General features: G+C 36.9%; 1 protein-coding gene across 1 annotated transcript in view; it reads left to right on the forward strand.

The window, feature by feature from the left end:
* The first annotated feature begins 14,777 nt into the window (after nucleotides 1-14,777).
* etnk2 (ethanolamine kinase 2) overlaps nucleotides 14,778-14,963 on the forward strand; it is a 16,888-nt gene continuing 16,702 nt past the window's right edge. Inside the window, exon 1 of the mRNA XM_056243564.1 lies at nucleotides 14,778-14,963. This exon is cut by the window's right edge and continues 174 nt beyond it. Coding sequence (XP_056099539.1) covers nucleotides 14,958-14,963 — 6 coding nt within the window. The 5' untranslated portion in view covers nucleotides 14,778-14,957.

The raw sequence follows: 14,963 nt of genomic DNA on the forward strand, positions 1-14,963 counted from the left end.
CAAATGAATAAAATAAGGACAATACAAATGTGTGTGTGTGTGTGTGTGTGTGTGTGTGTGTGTGTGTGTGTGTGTGTGTGTGTGTGTGTGTGTGTGTGTGTGTGTGTGTGTGTGTGTGAAATTTCCACCTTCTCAAATTATGTATTGTTTAATAGTGCTCTGTGACATTTCATGAATTAAACACTTTGCAAATGACTTGAGCATGAGTGATTTAAATAGTTGAGTAAACAAAGTAGGCTACCTAACCTTGTGTGTATCTGTATAATTTCTCTGTGTGTGTGTGTGTGTGTGTGTGTGTGTGTGTGTGTGTGTGTGTGTGTGTGTGTGTGTGTGTGTGTGTGTTCATGTTTATATTACATTGTGAGGACCAAATGTCCCCACAAGTAAAACCTGAAATTACCTACATTGTGGGGACCAGCCAGCGGTCCCCATAAGGAAAACAGCGTATAAATCATACTAAGTAATGTTTTTTGAAAATGTAAAAATGCAGAAAGTTGTGTGTGATGGGTAGGTTTAGGGATAGGGGCAGTGTAAGGGAACAGAATATACAGTTTGTACAGTATGCATTACGCCTATGGAGAGTCCCCGCAAAGATGTGTGCGCCTATTTGTGTGTGTGTGTGTGTGTCTGTCTGTCTGTCTGTCTGTCTGTCTGTCTGTCTGTCTGTCTGTCTGTCTGTCTGTCTGTCTGTCTGTCTGTCTGTCTGTCTGTCTGTCTGTCTGTCTGTCTGTCTGTCTGTCTGTCTGTCTGTCTGTCTGTCTATCTATCTATCTATCTATCTATCTATCTATCTATCTATCTATCTATCTATCTATCTATCTATCTATCTATCTATCTATCTATCTATCTATCTATCTATCTATCTATCTATCTATCTATCTATCTATCTATCTATCTATCTATCTATCTATCTATCTATCTATCTATCTATCTATCTATCTATCTATCTATCTATCTATCTATCTATCTATCTATCTATCTATCTATCTATCTATCTATCTATCTATCTATCTATCTATCTATCTATCTATCTATCTATCTATCTATCTATCTATCTATCTATCTATCTATCTATCTATCTATCTATCTATCTATCTATCTATCTATCTATCTATCTATCTATCTATCTATCTATCTATCTATCTATCTATCTATCTATCTATCTATCTATCTATCTATCTATCTATCTATCTATCTATCTATCTATCTATCTATCTATCTATCTATCTATCTATCTATCTATCTATCTATCTATCTATCTATCTATCTATCTATCTATCTATCTATCTATCTATCTATCTATCTATCTATCTATCTATCTATCTATCTATCTATCTATCTATCTATCTATCTATCTATCTATCTATCTATCTATCTATCTATCTATCTATCTATCTATCTATCTATCTATCTATCTATCTATCTATCTATCTATCTATCTATCTATCTATCTATCTATCTATCTATCTATCTATCTATCTATCTATCTATCTATCTATCTATCTATCTATCTATCTATCTATCTATCTATCTATCTATCTATCTATCTATCTATCTATCTATCTATCTATCTATCTATCTATCTATCTATCTATCTATCTATCTATCTATCTATCTATCTATCTATCTATCTATCTATCTATCTATCTATCTATCTATCTATCTATCTATCTATCTATCTATCTATCTATCTATCTATCTATCTATCTATCTATCTATCTATCCAGACAGACAGACAGACAGACATGTCTACTACTACATATCAATTTATCACAATGCTTATCTATGCAAAGAGTTAGTCAGAAGATGGCCTCTAGCTTTAGTCACAAGCTTTTGTTTCTTGACTGGAACTTACAGTAGGTTGACTTCCCGTAACTAAAGACCCTTGAAGACACCTGATACAAAAGTCCTCTGTTAGTGTCTCTCAGATATATACCACTCCGGAAATAACTGTCCTCACCTTAATAGCCTAGTTCATGACAAATAATGTCATCCCACAGGATATACTCCCACAATTACACTGCTCATTCCGTCATGTGTCATGGTATTTTTTCTGTAAAGTGACTCAGAGAAAAAAGTGCTTTTGTTGAAAGGTGAGTGCAAACACTAAGGTAGCGTCATTGTTTTAGGTGTTTTTTGTTTTGTTTTTTGCATTTTCTGGAAGGTTAATCACCAGTGGATCGCTGTCTTACTTTTGTTGTTATGTCTTGAATCTACTCGAATCATGTTATATCTTTTTGTACAGCGCCAGATTGTCTATCTAGATGTGAGATATCATGGTTTCTGTCAGGTCTTGATGAGACAAGTCAAGACTCCAGAGAGCTACTTTACAGAAAAGCAGACATCATTTTGTCAGCCATAGATCAGGCTTGTTTGTGTTTTCATCCTAAAATGGTCCATCAATTAAATTCTTAAGTGAGAAATTGGTAGCATTGTCTGGTGCTAATGTATAACAGTGAAGTGTTTTTACATGTGCGTTCAATGCAGAAGTTGCTGCCTCAATCATGAGCGGTTGCTAGGGTGTTTTGAGGGATTTTTTTTATGTCTGGCTTATCAAACACCATCAACAAATATTGTATTATACATTATTTATCCACTATCCATCATATAAAAATGTAATGATGTTATTTAAGATTTTATTAATTGCCATGGTGTTTTGAAGTTTTTTATATTTGCATCATCAAACATGAGTATGATAATATTGTAATAATATTAATATGAATTATCTATAATTTATAGTATATGATTAAGAGCAGTGCTAGGGCAAAATTATACATTTTCCAAAATTAAACGATTAATGATTAAAACCATTAAATGATCCATTATCTATAATATTTATTATTTAATTATCCATAATAAATATATATTTTTGCACTGGGTGTTGCTATACAGTTTTTAAAATGTTTTTATGTTTTTTTTATGTGTTTTATTATGATATTTTAAATCATATTTAATGAATTAATGAATGATCCATTGACCATGACAGAACCACTAATTATGATATTGGTTTTCAAGATGATAGTCATTGACCTCTTACCTATTCATCTTAATCTAGACCTAATTGTTTTGAAAAATTAACTTTTGCTCTTTGGTATTTTCTGCTCAAGTGTAACCAAAGAATAAATACCCAGTTTCTTCAGCCCACAATCTGAAGAACAGCAAACATCCCTCATCCAAGTTAAAGATTATCCAGAAACCTGTTCACCTGTTAAGGTCAACAGGTAAAACATCAATATCACAAATCTGTTCATTGTTTTCCTCTAGTGTTTGGAAATAGATTTGAGGAAACATTTAGTTGCCACACTTTATATTGAAAGAAATTGTCAGGATAAGCAAAGCACAATCTAAACAAAACAGTCCCAAAAGCCAGACTGAATGAGTGATGAGAGTGCTTTAATAACCAGGGCTCAAGAGATTGTATACTCTCAATAGGCTTCCTAATGATGCATGAAATCGGTGTCATTTCATCTGACAGATTATTCTCTGTAATCTTTTTCTGATTACTCTGATTTTCAGAGCCAAATGGGATTGTAATGCTGTGCGTGGAAAATGAAACTCCCCCGGATCAATAGAGAATCACATTGAGCCATTCACATCCAAACCGGCAGCTGCTCTTCTAAAGCTTGTTTACTTTGGTTAAAAGGAGCTTATTTGAAACTGAAAGGTTTTTGGAGCCCACGGCATTGTCATAATAAGGGGAGAGGTGTCAGGGGTCAAAGGGCCACAGGGAGTAGATACAGACCATGTTTCTGGAAGGTAATTGCTCTATTGATGGGTTTGGGATCTTGGCTTTTGTTCAGTCCATATGTGCTTCTGTGGCTCAAACTCAATGCAAGTGTATGAGCAGGTAAAGACAAACACCAACGCTTACATGCAACACCTTATCAAACCCTTCCTTGACCTAGATTCGGTCTCATAGAACATATCCCACCTCGCCTTAAAGGGATAGTTCACTTTGAAATTCATTTTTGGTATGTTTTAGCTTACCTCAAGGGCATCCAAGATGTAGGTGTCTTTGTTTCCGCAGTAGTTTCAATTTTGATATTTTGCACAGACCGAAGCGCCGGCGCCCTCAGATCACTTGGACGTGGCTGTGGTTACAAGAGGTAAAAACGATATAAATACTGTTCGTTTTCTCACACAAACCGCTCGTTTCGTGTCTTAGGCCATCAATGTGTACTTACATTTACGAGTCATTAAATCATGTTTAATTTGGACTTCTCTGTGCATGCTCTTTGAGGTGGTGACCATAGACCTGCATTATATGACTGACAGACAAGAACGGTTTGACCTAAAAATATTAAAATTGAAACTACTGCGGAAACAAAGACACCTACATCTTGGATGCCCTTGAGGTAAGCTAAAACATACCAAAAATTAGTTTCAAAGTGAACTATCCCTTTAAGGATCTCAGACTCTCTTCTGAAAGTTTTTTCCCCAGCAAAAGCTTATTTAATCTCGTCGCTGTCTAAACAATTGAGAAAAGATCTCAGTTGCATGACATCATGACGTGCTCATTTAGCTGATAACATTTGCCTCAGATTTAGATATCAAATCTTTTTGATTTCAGATGGACTTAAGCATATGTGTGCAGGCATTCCACTGCGATGTGACAAATTCACTGATTTGTCTGGAAGGACTGAAATGATATTCATACAGTCCTCCACACAATTCCTTATCACACCAACGTTTACAACAGCCTATAAAACACTAAATTGATGTTTGTGTTCCACCATAGACTTTGCTGGGGTACACAGTTTTACTTCTTCTGCAATAAATTTAGACTGCGAGTTGATTATGGTGTGTTATTGGTACATCAAAGCTGTAATATGGATGAGTAATGCCTGTCAAGAACACATCAGGGTCATATTTCACCCCCAAATCAAATGAAAAAGCTATTTATAAAGACTTGTGGCATTGCTTTCATTACAATTTGACATTTTTCCATCGAAATGTTTTTGTGATGTACAGCCATTTATGAGGTGCTTTTAAAGGCAGGGTAGGCGATTTGTTTCAGAAACAATTTTTGTTATGCAGATTGAACGTCTCTTCACATCCTGATACCAATCACTATGTTAAGTGGTCTAAATTTATTTATATATTGTATTGGAAGGTGTAGGACCATAAAATGTTTGTCCAATCATTGCATTTTGTCCGAATGCTATGATACGATGTTCTACCTGCCTGTCAGCGTTTGCATTATTATATCTCCAGTCCACGCACCTGCTCACGCAGACATCACACGTCATCAGCGCGTTTCATGCTATGAGTTAGACAGACGTCAGTCACTGAGCGCCGCAACAGAAACTGCAGACACATTTTACAGTTCCTCCTGAACCAAAACAACAAACTTACGGCATAACTACTGAAATGGAAACCTGTCGCGTTATACTCGGAGCGGTTCATGAAATCTCACTGACCCAAACTTTTAAACGGTAGTGTGTATGCAATAAACTAAATATATACACGCTCAATGCATTTCAATGTACAACTTGTCATTTACTTTTTGTGCACATGACGAATAAAACTTTAAGTTATGAAACTTAATTTACTTTCATAAGCACATCTAGTTTACGCCCTGCAGGCTCTTTCTCTGTTTGTTGTTGTGCTATTTTAAAACTCATTCCACTCATTTCATTGTGACTTTTAACTCTGAATGGAGGCAAAAAAAAAACTTTAAAGCAAACAATCTATTGAAGCTCTAATCTTTCTTTCATTATTCATGGTGTATGTGTTTCCGCCACCTGTTTAGTGAGCCTCTCCTCTCTTCCTTCCAAATGAACCAGCTTCTCTTTAACTCTTCAATGCAATTGTCTACCTTTAGCTTTGCGCACAACAGATGCCACACACAAAATAGCTGAAGCAGGAACAGTAAATTCCCCAGCCTTTAAATCAAGTATTGTTCCTGCTGTAAAGACCTGCAGGAGACTGAAGCCGCAGCAGCTCTGGCGGGTTTACAAGAGACCCGGAGGGCCGTGTTGTGTGTGGCCCGACACTCACTAGAGGAGGTTAAAATCATCAGGGCTCGTCTGTGTAGAGAAGGAGGATGAGACACATAAAGGAAGACATAAAAACTCTGACAGCAGTGCAGATGGCCGACCGAACTTTGCTTCCACAGGCCAGAAACGGAATGGGGCTTTAATGATGTCACTTCTGCCATTCTTTATGGAACAACTGAGCTTTAGTGAAATAAACATGGGGAAACTTCACGTGTGAATTATGGACGTTTAGATTACATTTATTCATTTGGCAGAAACTTTTATCCAAAGTAATTTGCAGTACATTTCCCCTGGGAACCAAACTGACCTTGGTGTTGCTAGTTGTTAATATCATGTGGCGTGCTCCACTCCCGTATAGTGGGGTGGAGCACGCCACATGATATTAACAATGTTAAAATTAAACTTTTTTTGTGGGTGAAAATGTCCTAAAGGACCTTGAATTGTTTACTTTGTATTCAATTAAATGCAACAAACAATACATAGAAGAAAAACAATAAATCCCATATATTTTATAAAGAAAAACTATATTTTTATGTTTTAGATTGGTGCTTGCCTTAATTTCTTTTGCTCTATTGTTTTTGAGGTTTAAGTATTAGTCATTTTGTTATGTGCTTTTGTCATTTTTTTTAGCTTTGCTTTATATAGATTTCAATTTTAGTTTTAGTAATTTTAGTATTTCAGCTTAAACTTTTTTTCTTTTCTTTTTTGTTAGATGCCAAGGCAATTTTTATTTGTTTTTACATTTTCCATGTTGGCCTATAAGTTTTAATAGTTTCTTTTTAGCTTTAGTTAAGAATAACAACAATGTGTGGGTGGTTGCTAGGGCGTTGCTATGGTGTTTTAAGTCAGTTCTCAGAGCTAAGTTAATTATCGGCCAAGTAAGACAATGTTCCTGGATCAACATATTTTGTTGATCGTGGAACAACATTCCTGTCCGATAAACAGCGCTAACCCCTAAACATAACCCTATAAGTTATCCCTAAAATCAAAGGGAAATAATAAGTAAATAACACTGATGTAGAAGCAACGCTTGTTGTAAACCTAAACTTGACATAAACTGTAAAACTCTGTAAAAACTCTCTCAAATCTGTTGGTTGATTGGAATGTTGTTCCAGGATCAACAAAGATGTTGATAAATGTTGTATAGGGTGAAATCACGTTCACTGTGCTTGTTACATTTCAAACAAAGTGCACTTCAATTCAAGTAAAATATAACAGAATTATCCATAGACAGTTATTATGTAAATTGTTCATTTGTAAAACATAGCCTACATGCATGTTTCCCACTTTTTGTGAGACAAACGTGCATCTGTAAAGAAGTGACTTTCGAAGTGTCAGTTTTACGGCAGTCTTGTGGGGTGAAACAGCCGATCATGAATATGTTTGGGAACCCATCTGTCTCCTTTTTGTTAAATTATCCAGCAAGCAGGCATCTGTATTTGGCATTGTGCATGTGCAGGTAATTATTTACAGAGAGGATTTCCGTGTGTGTGTTAACATGAAAGAATACAGCCTAAATGTATAGTCCATGTGCATGCATATTTGCACATGTGAAAACAGGAATCCAATACAATATTTACTGCAAAGAAGTGTCAACATGAACTTTGAAAGGGGAATTTGTCTTGGGTGTGGAGATCTTTGGGTCACCCAGAAAGAATAGCCTAACCCTTTATAAAACAGCGAGCAGGTAAGTCATCGTGTGTTCATTTGGAGAGCAAATATTTCTGAAGTCTTTGGTATCGCATGAGCCGCTCTAGCGGTGCTTCTGCAGACACAAGTTCAGAGTTTCCAGGATACATTGACAAGCAACCAACCCCCTCAAAAAAATCACACAACATTCCAGTTCTCAAGAACAATTGAGAATCCCTGACTAAAGACGGAAACGGTTGACAGAGACGTGTATCTGCAAGTGTGAAAGCATGACATCAGTGTGTGCAGTGGCCCATTCATTTATGCTCCCTGAAAAAGGAAACCTATGCCTGAGAGGGATTGTTTCCTGTTAGACATGACAAGTTAATAGTGATGTAGAATATTTTACAGAACAACAAGCGAGAACATATTATAAATCTTCTGTTTTTTAAAAGCATTTTTTTTCTTATGGTAAAAAAACATTGAATTTACAAAGTACTATTTTTCCAGCCACATAATTTTATTGGACTTCTACAAAGCGTTTAAAATTGAAAAATCTTTTAGTGTGTAAACGTAGTGTAACAGCACAGCGCTTCTGGGTTGTACGTCAGAACGTAGGCTCACTATTGGCCGACGCTGGTCATGTGTGTGATGCGTGTGATGCTGGCCAATAAGTGAGCCTACGTTCTGATGTACAACCCAGAAGCGCTGCGCTGTTACACTATGTGAACTAACTCGAGGCCCACAGAGAAGGAAATTAATAGTTGTATAAAGTAGTTATTTTGGGGGGGTTTTGCGCACAAAAAGTATTCTCGTCGCTTGATAAACTTAAGGTTGAGCCACTGTAGTCACTTGGACTATTTTAATGATGTCTTTACTAACTTTTCTGGGATGGCAGATATCGATTACCTAGCAGCCTGAAGGAGTGAGCCAGCTCACTTTAATGTGCAGTGCTTATTTTTGCAGACTGCATAGGCTATAGACCTTATTCACAGCAGTGCGTCTTTGATTTTTAACTGGAATGAAAGCGAGGCTGTGATGGGATAGACATACATCTCTTCAGTGTTCGTACTGTTATTTACTGTGTTTTTGGATTGTTCTTCAGATGAAACACTGCAAAAATATCTTTCCGAGCAGAGCCGGACAGTAACGGAGTACATTTACTTGAGTACCGTACTTAAGTACAATTTTGTGGGATCTGTACTTTACTCGAGTATCATTTTTGGGGAGTACTCATGACTTTACTCAAGTACATTTGAGAGGCAAATATTGTACTCTTTACTCCAATACATTTCTATCCATAACCGTGAGTACCCGAGTAAAAAAAAAAAAACAGTAAAAAAAAAAGAAAAATCTCGGACACCCTCAATTTGTTGTTTCCCTCTCAAACGTGATTGGATTGTGCAGGCGCCACTGATTGGGACAGCCTATCAGCAATCACTTTCAGCTTTCCGCCAAAGTCAACTCCATGGTCAGATTTTATATTACACATTAATGTAAGCCAAGCATTTGGTTTGATGTTCTTGAGTATGTGGTGTGTTTAACACAGTCAGGTTCAAATGTGGCAGTGGCGTAGCCACGAGGGATTTCTGATTTCTTTTTTAAAAAAAACTTTAGGAGGCAAAATATATTTTTACTGATTATGTGAATTACACTGCGCAAACCAAAGTAGGCTACTACCCAGCGAATGAAGAAGTAAAAATTAATTAAAAATTAAAATATTAATTTTGTTTTATTTTATTTTTCCGGTTTGCATTTATGAGGAAAAAACAATGTTATGGACGTGTTCTCCGTTACGGACGTGAGCGCTCTGAAAGCGGCATAAAAAATGCTTTAAAAATTGGTTGTTTCATCAACCAATTGCCTGGGTTTAATAAATAAGAAGTAAATAGCAGACGATAGATAAGAAACGGAGGCGCCGGCGCGTGAACTGGATCTCGTCTCATAAATGAACCGAAACTCAGTGTATAAGGTAGCCTACTTGCCTCTCACAGACATGTCTACTTTTAAACAGAAAAAATCAAAACGAAAAGAAAACCGACTACAGACTGCTTATGTAATCCGTATGAAATGTGCATTTCTCTCTGGCGCGTTCACTGCTGAAGATCGCGAGTCAGCATCGTCAACTTCATCTAGCCGACACTGACAAAGAAAACACTTGTTTATTAACAAGTGTTTATTAATAAACAATTAAAATTTCTCCTTGCTATATTTTACATCTTCATAATCATTCCTTTTGCCAGTTCTATGTGACAGCTTTTAGGTGCTTTATTGGCAGCGCCACCCTTACATGTGGTGTGTGTGTGTGTGTGTGTGTGTGTGTGTGTGTGTGTGTGTTGTCCCCGCATTTAAAGATGGGACCCCCAAACATTTTAATTAAATTAAATAAAGCAACATGGTAAAAAGATGAAAATGATTTGATTTTACTTTCAATTCCTTTTACATTCTCCAAGGTATTAACATTAACATTTTTCATAACTCCATGTAGGACGTTTCTGTGCATAAATGTAAGCACTGTGGCAGTAGATTAGTATTGCAATATTTAGAAAATCTACCCTTGTACTCTTGATACTCAAGTACTTTTAAAAACAAGTACTTTAGTACTTTTACTTAAGTAGACATCTGAATGTAGTAAGTAGACATCTGAATGTAGTGCTTTTACTTGTACTTGAGTAAAATTTAGCAAGGGGTATCTGTACTTTAACTCAAGTAACAAAGCTCTGTACTCTGTCCGCCTCTGTTTCCGAGAAATGTCAGTAGACAACAAACTCCAACATGAGCTGTGGAAAGCAGCGGATGCCATTCAAAACACGTCAAGTCTATCCATCACAGCCTCGATTTCATACCTGTCATGACGGCGCTGCTCTGAATAATTTCTATTGGCTATACTACACAGACAGTAAGTAGGCCTATGCTGCCTGTATTAAAGGTTCTCTAAGCGATCCTGGGTGACGTCACTTCTTGTTGACGTTCGAACTATTGTCAAACAAAACGGAGGCTAGCTAGACCCTCCCTCCTCCTCATCCGCACACTAACCCCCCAAACCACACCCCCAAACCCTTCTTGTCGGTGATTGGCTAGAACAGTTTGTTATGTTTTGGGGAGCGGGTCGCTGCAGTTTGTTTTTGTTGCTGTGTGTGGAGCCAGTGCTGTCTACAGAGATCGCGTTTCTTTACAGTGTGTTCAGGGGACAGGCAGCCAGCGGATAGTGAGGAGATGTTTGCTGTATGTGACAAAAAATGTTTTGGCCTAAAAAACGCGTGACATCGCTTAGAGCACCTTTAATAAGTGGCTGTGTCTGAAAGCTTTAAAATGCTGCCTTCAGAGGATGTTACCTTCACTTCCATCCTGTCTCATGAGATATCTTCATCTGATCGATTTTTTTAAGGCAGCATAGATGTAGTTTGCATCTCATTCAGCGCCCTAGTTCAGTATTCAGGGCACTGATCCTGATCAGGGGGTCGGCCATTTTAAGGGCTGTCTCAATCTAACTTCTGCCTCAGAAGTCTGTTCGGAATCAGTTTCGTGAGGTAGGCTAGGCGTCATAAGCAAACGCTGCCTGCGAATGTAACCATTGAGTCGCAACTGCAAGATTCTGCGTTGTGGAATTTTGTGGAGTTGGACACACGGCACAGCAGGCGGCAGTTTATCTGGATCTTTTATTCCTTTCCCTGATACACAGAACACATAAGCAGCCTCAATTGCCCTTAATGTTCTCTATAAAATAAATGTACCATGTGCTCTCATTTCCACCACTTAGCAGGAGACACAAATATAACTCAAAAGGGGTAAAATGACACACATAAAAATAACAGTATAGGCTATACAAGATGTGGAATAAAAAAGAAATCTACCGCTCCCATAAATTTAATCTACAATATAAAAGGGATAAGGAGGAGACAGAACAGAAATGTTGATTCATGCATCACAACAATTAAAGGGCACTCATTTCGATCAGGCAGCTACATAAAAGAACAATTTTGTGTGAATTCTACAACACAATACATATATTTAACAGCGTATTTGTTTATACCGTTCACACAAAGTCCTGCCTGGTAAGGCAGCGAGGCAACAAGTCAGCTACCTAAGCTTTCGGACGCAGCCAGTTTACCAGTCCAATCTTTGAGTTTGAAGCATAGACTGTAAGGGTTTGAAGAAGTTGCGGGGACATCTAGTGGCTGAATGTTGCTGTCAACCAGGGTTTAAAAAAAAACACACATTTTTTTATTTCATTTATTTCAATATTTCATGTTCATGTAAGTTCATGTAAAATAAAAAAATAACAAAAACAATATCGACATATTTTAAATAGGCTATGATAATAATAATAATAAAATAACCAAAAAATACTAAAATTAAAAACTAGAATGCTAAAACTTTAACTGAAATTAAAATGAAAACTGGAAATATAAAACTAATTAAAATATTAATATAGCTAGGTATAAGGTTTATTTTTCTGCTAACCTTATCCACCAGAGGTCACTTTAGCTCATGTTATTTAAACATTTATGATTTGGGCCCGTTGTGCGTTTTAGTCTTACTGTCTATGATTTTAGTCCAGTCATTTAAAATGGGGGTCAACGTCAACCTAGGACAAATTGCAACAGAAGCAAACTCAACTGATTTTCTATCCTCAATATGTCATGAGTAAGGGGGAAAAAAGCCCCAAAGAATCCCATTAGGGCCAGTTTAGAAAAAGACCTAAATAGCCTAATCATATGCCTATTCATTCTTTTTCTCATGTGAATAGGCTAACATTTTTTAACCTTTAGATATCACCATGAAAATTACTGAGTTGATTACTTACATTAAGACAAACAAAAAATGTATTACAATTTTTTTTATTTATTTTTTGGTAACATGAGCAAAAGGTGCATAATAATGTATGCGCAAATTAAATAACACAACATATCTAAACATTGAATACAGCCAGGTGAAAATGTCTTGTAGAATCTTGTTGACATCTTACAGTAAAAGACTATAGAGGCAAACAAATGTCACCATAAGGGGCAGCGATTCAGTCATTCATTCAAGGTCCACTCAACTGTCAAACAACTGTCACTAAGCTGTCACTCTCTCAGGTAAGAAAGATTTCCTTTTGTTACATGGATTATTCAACCTACATTAATAAAACATACCTGGTGATCAAATAGAATTTATTGGGAACATCTGGTGTTGAGCTGTGGTGAAACTATGTCAAGTTTAGGATTAGCAAATATTTTCATTAGCTAGCTAAACAGTTGTGTTAGCTAGCTTAGCTAGCAGCAGCAAAGAACTTGTTAGCTGTCTCGAGACTAATCGACTTGAATTACTTACATGGCAGTGCAATGCCTATGATAACCCACGTATCCCTAATGAATGATAGTATTTGCCTGTAATAAGTGTGATAAAGAGAATAGGTTTTGTGGTTATATTCGTGCTACTCTAGCCTACCTCTTTAATGAACCCTAACCACTTTATCTCTTTTATCTAGAGTAGACTATGCCTATACTATACTATGACTATGCCTAACTATGACTCGACTATGATGACTATGCCTACATGTATACTGCTCCACACGGGACCTGACTGTCCACATAAATGTAAGTTAAAGTCAATATGAACAGTGTCATTTGCAAGCAGGATGTTGATGGAGCACTTGGAGAGAAGGGAAGTTTGTCTATCAACCAGGCCAGTGAAACGAGGAGAGACAACATTCACACTGTACCTGGAGATAAAGTACACAGAGACTGTCAACGTTCTTATACTAGACGACCACGGATAGCCAAGGACACCAGCCAACAAGACTCAGAACCAAGTAGAGAGAGACAAACACTAAGATCAACTACTGGGACATTCTCTTTCAATACTGACTGCCTCTTTTGTGGCACACCAGCTGAGGTTGGGAAAAAGAGAAAGAGGCCATGGGAATCTGAAGTTTACTAAATCAGGACGATTGATATCAAGGAGACACTTTTGGGAACATGTGATTGTTTGAATTTGATTGTTTGATCCAGACACTTTTTATTTTACCTACCTTTTATCTTCTGCATTCTCCTTACCCTTGTCTCCTGTTCTTCCCTCAGACTCATCCCCCAGAAACAGTCCCACGGACCCAGCCCCAAACCCCATCTCTGCCATAATAATTAATAAAGGCTGGTTTCAAGTACTTCTGCCTCTATGTATTGATGCTAAATGGGCTCCATTCAGACCTTAACATTAAGTATTTTACTGTTATATGTCAACAAGATTCAACAAGACATTTTCACCTGGTTATACCCAATGTTTAGATCTGTTGTGGTATTTATGCAAATTAGCACATACCTAATTAGATTATGCACTGTTTGCCCATGTTAACAAACGATTTAAAAAAACTTATAATACATTTTTTGTTTGTCTTGATGTAAGTAATCAACTCATTAATTTTCATGGTGATATCTAAATGTTAAAATGTTTACCCTATTCACGTGAGAAAAATAATGAATAGGCTATATTTGGGTCTTTTTCTAAACTTTCCCCTAATGGGATTCTTCTGTATTTTTACCTTACTCAGGACATATTGAGGATACAAAATCAGTTGAGTTTGCTTCTCTTGCTATTTGTCCGACTCCTACCTTTTTTCATAAAACGACTGGACTATTTGTGTGAGACTCCTAGTGGCCTGATTCATAGATAGCATTACATGCAATAATGACCGATGATTACAGTAAACCTGAGATTAGTTTTGACAACGCAGTCCTTTATGCTAGTCATTTGATTTGGCTAAAATATTCAGATTGTTTACATTTCCCCATGTTTAACTTTGACTTCATTTTTTCATATTATATGGTATATAATTAATGTATGGTATATAATGTACCATGCTACATAAAAAAATATATTTCAAAAGAAAGAAAAAAAAGACTACATAATGAGCATATGTTTAATGAGAGACACATAAAGCCAGGTTATTTACGAAGCTTACGACGCAGAAGGATTGCTTGTAATATTCATGAGCCAAGCCTTTACCATGGACGACTACAAAGCAACGTAATTTCACCTAATCAATATTAATAAGTCAGTCCTTCGCCATTGGAAGGTTCTGAAGTCCCGTCAGCCTGACCTCATTCATATTCATGAGCTAGGCTCCGTCATCGGATGATTTCTTGTGGGCGGTGCCTGCAGAAGGAAGAAGCGGCGTTTTTTCCTGCCGTGATGACAGAAACCAACGGTACCGGCATATGAGTCGCTCCTCTTGTCTCCTGCATATACTAAACCGGGCTGGACCTTCAGTGCATGGTCAAATAAAAACCTTTGGACCCCCTAAACACTGAAAATACCTATTTAATACTTATAGATTCAGCAACTTTCATGTCG

The sequence above is a fragment of the Rhinichthys klamathensis genome, unplaced genomic scaffold, assembly GCF_029890125.1.
Source record: "Rhinichthys klamathensis goyatoka isolate OS25496 unplaced genomic scaffold, OSU_Roscu_1.1 h1tg000810l_1, whole genome shotgun sequence".
NCBI lineage: Eukaryota > Metazoa > Chordata > Actinopteri > Cypriniformes > Leuciscidae > Rhinichthys > Rhinichthys klamathensis.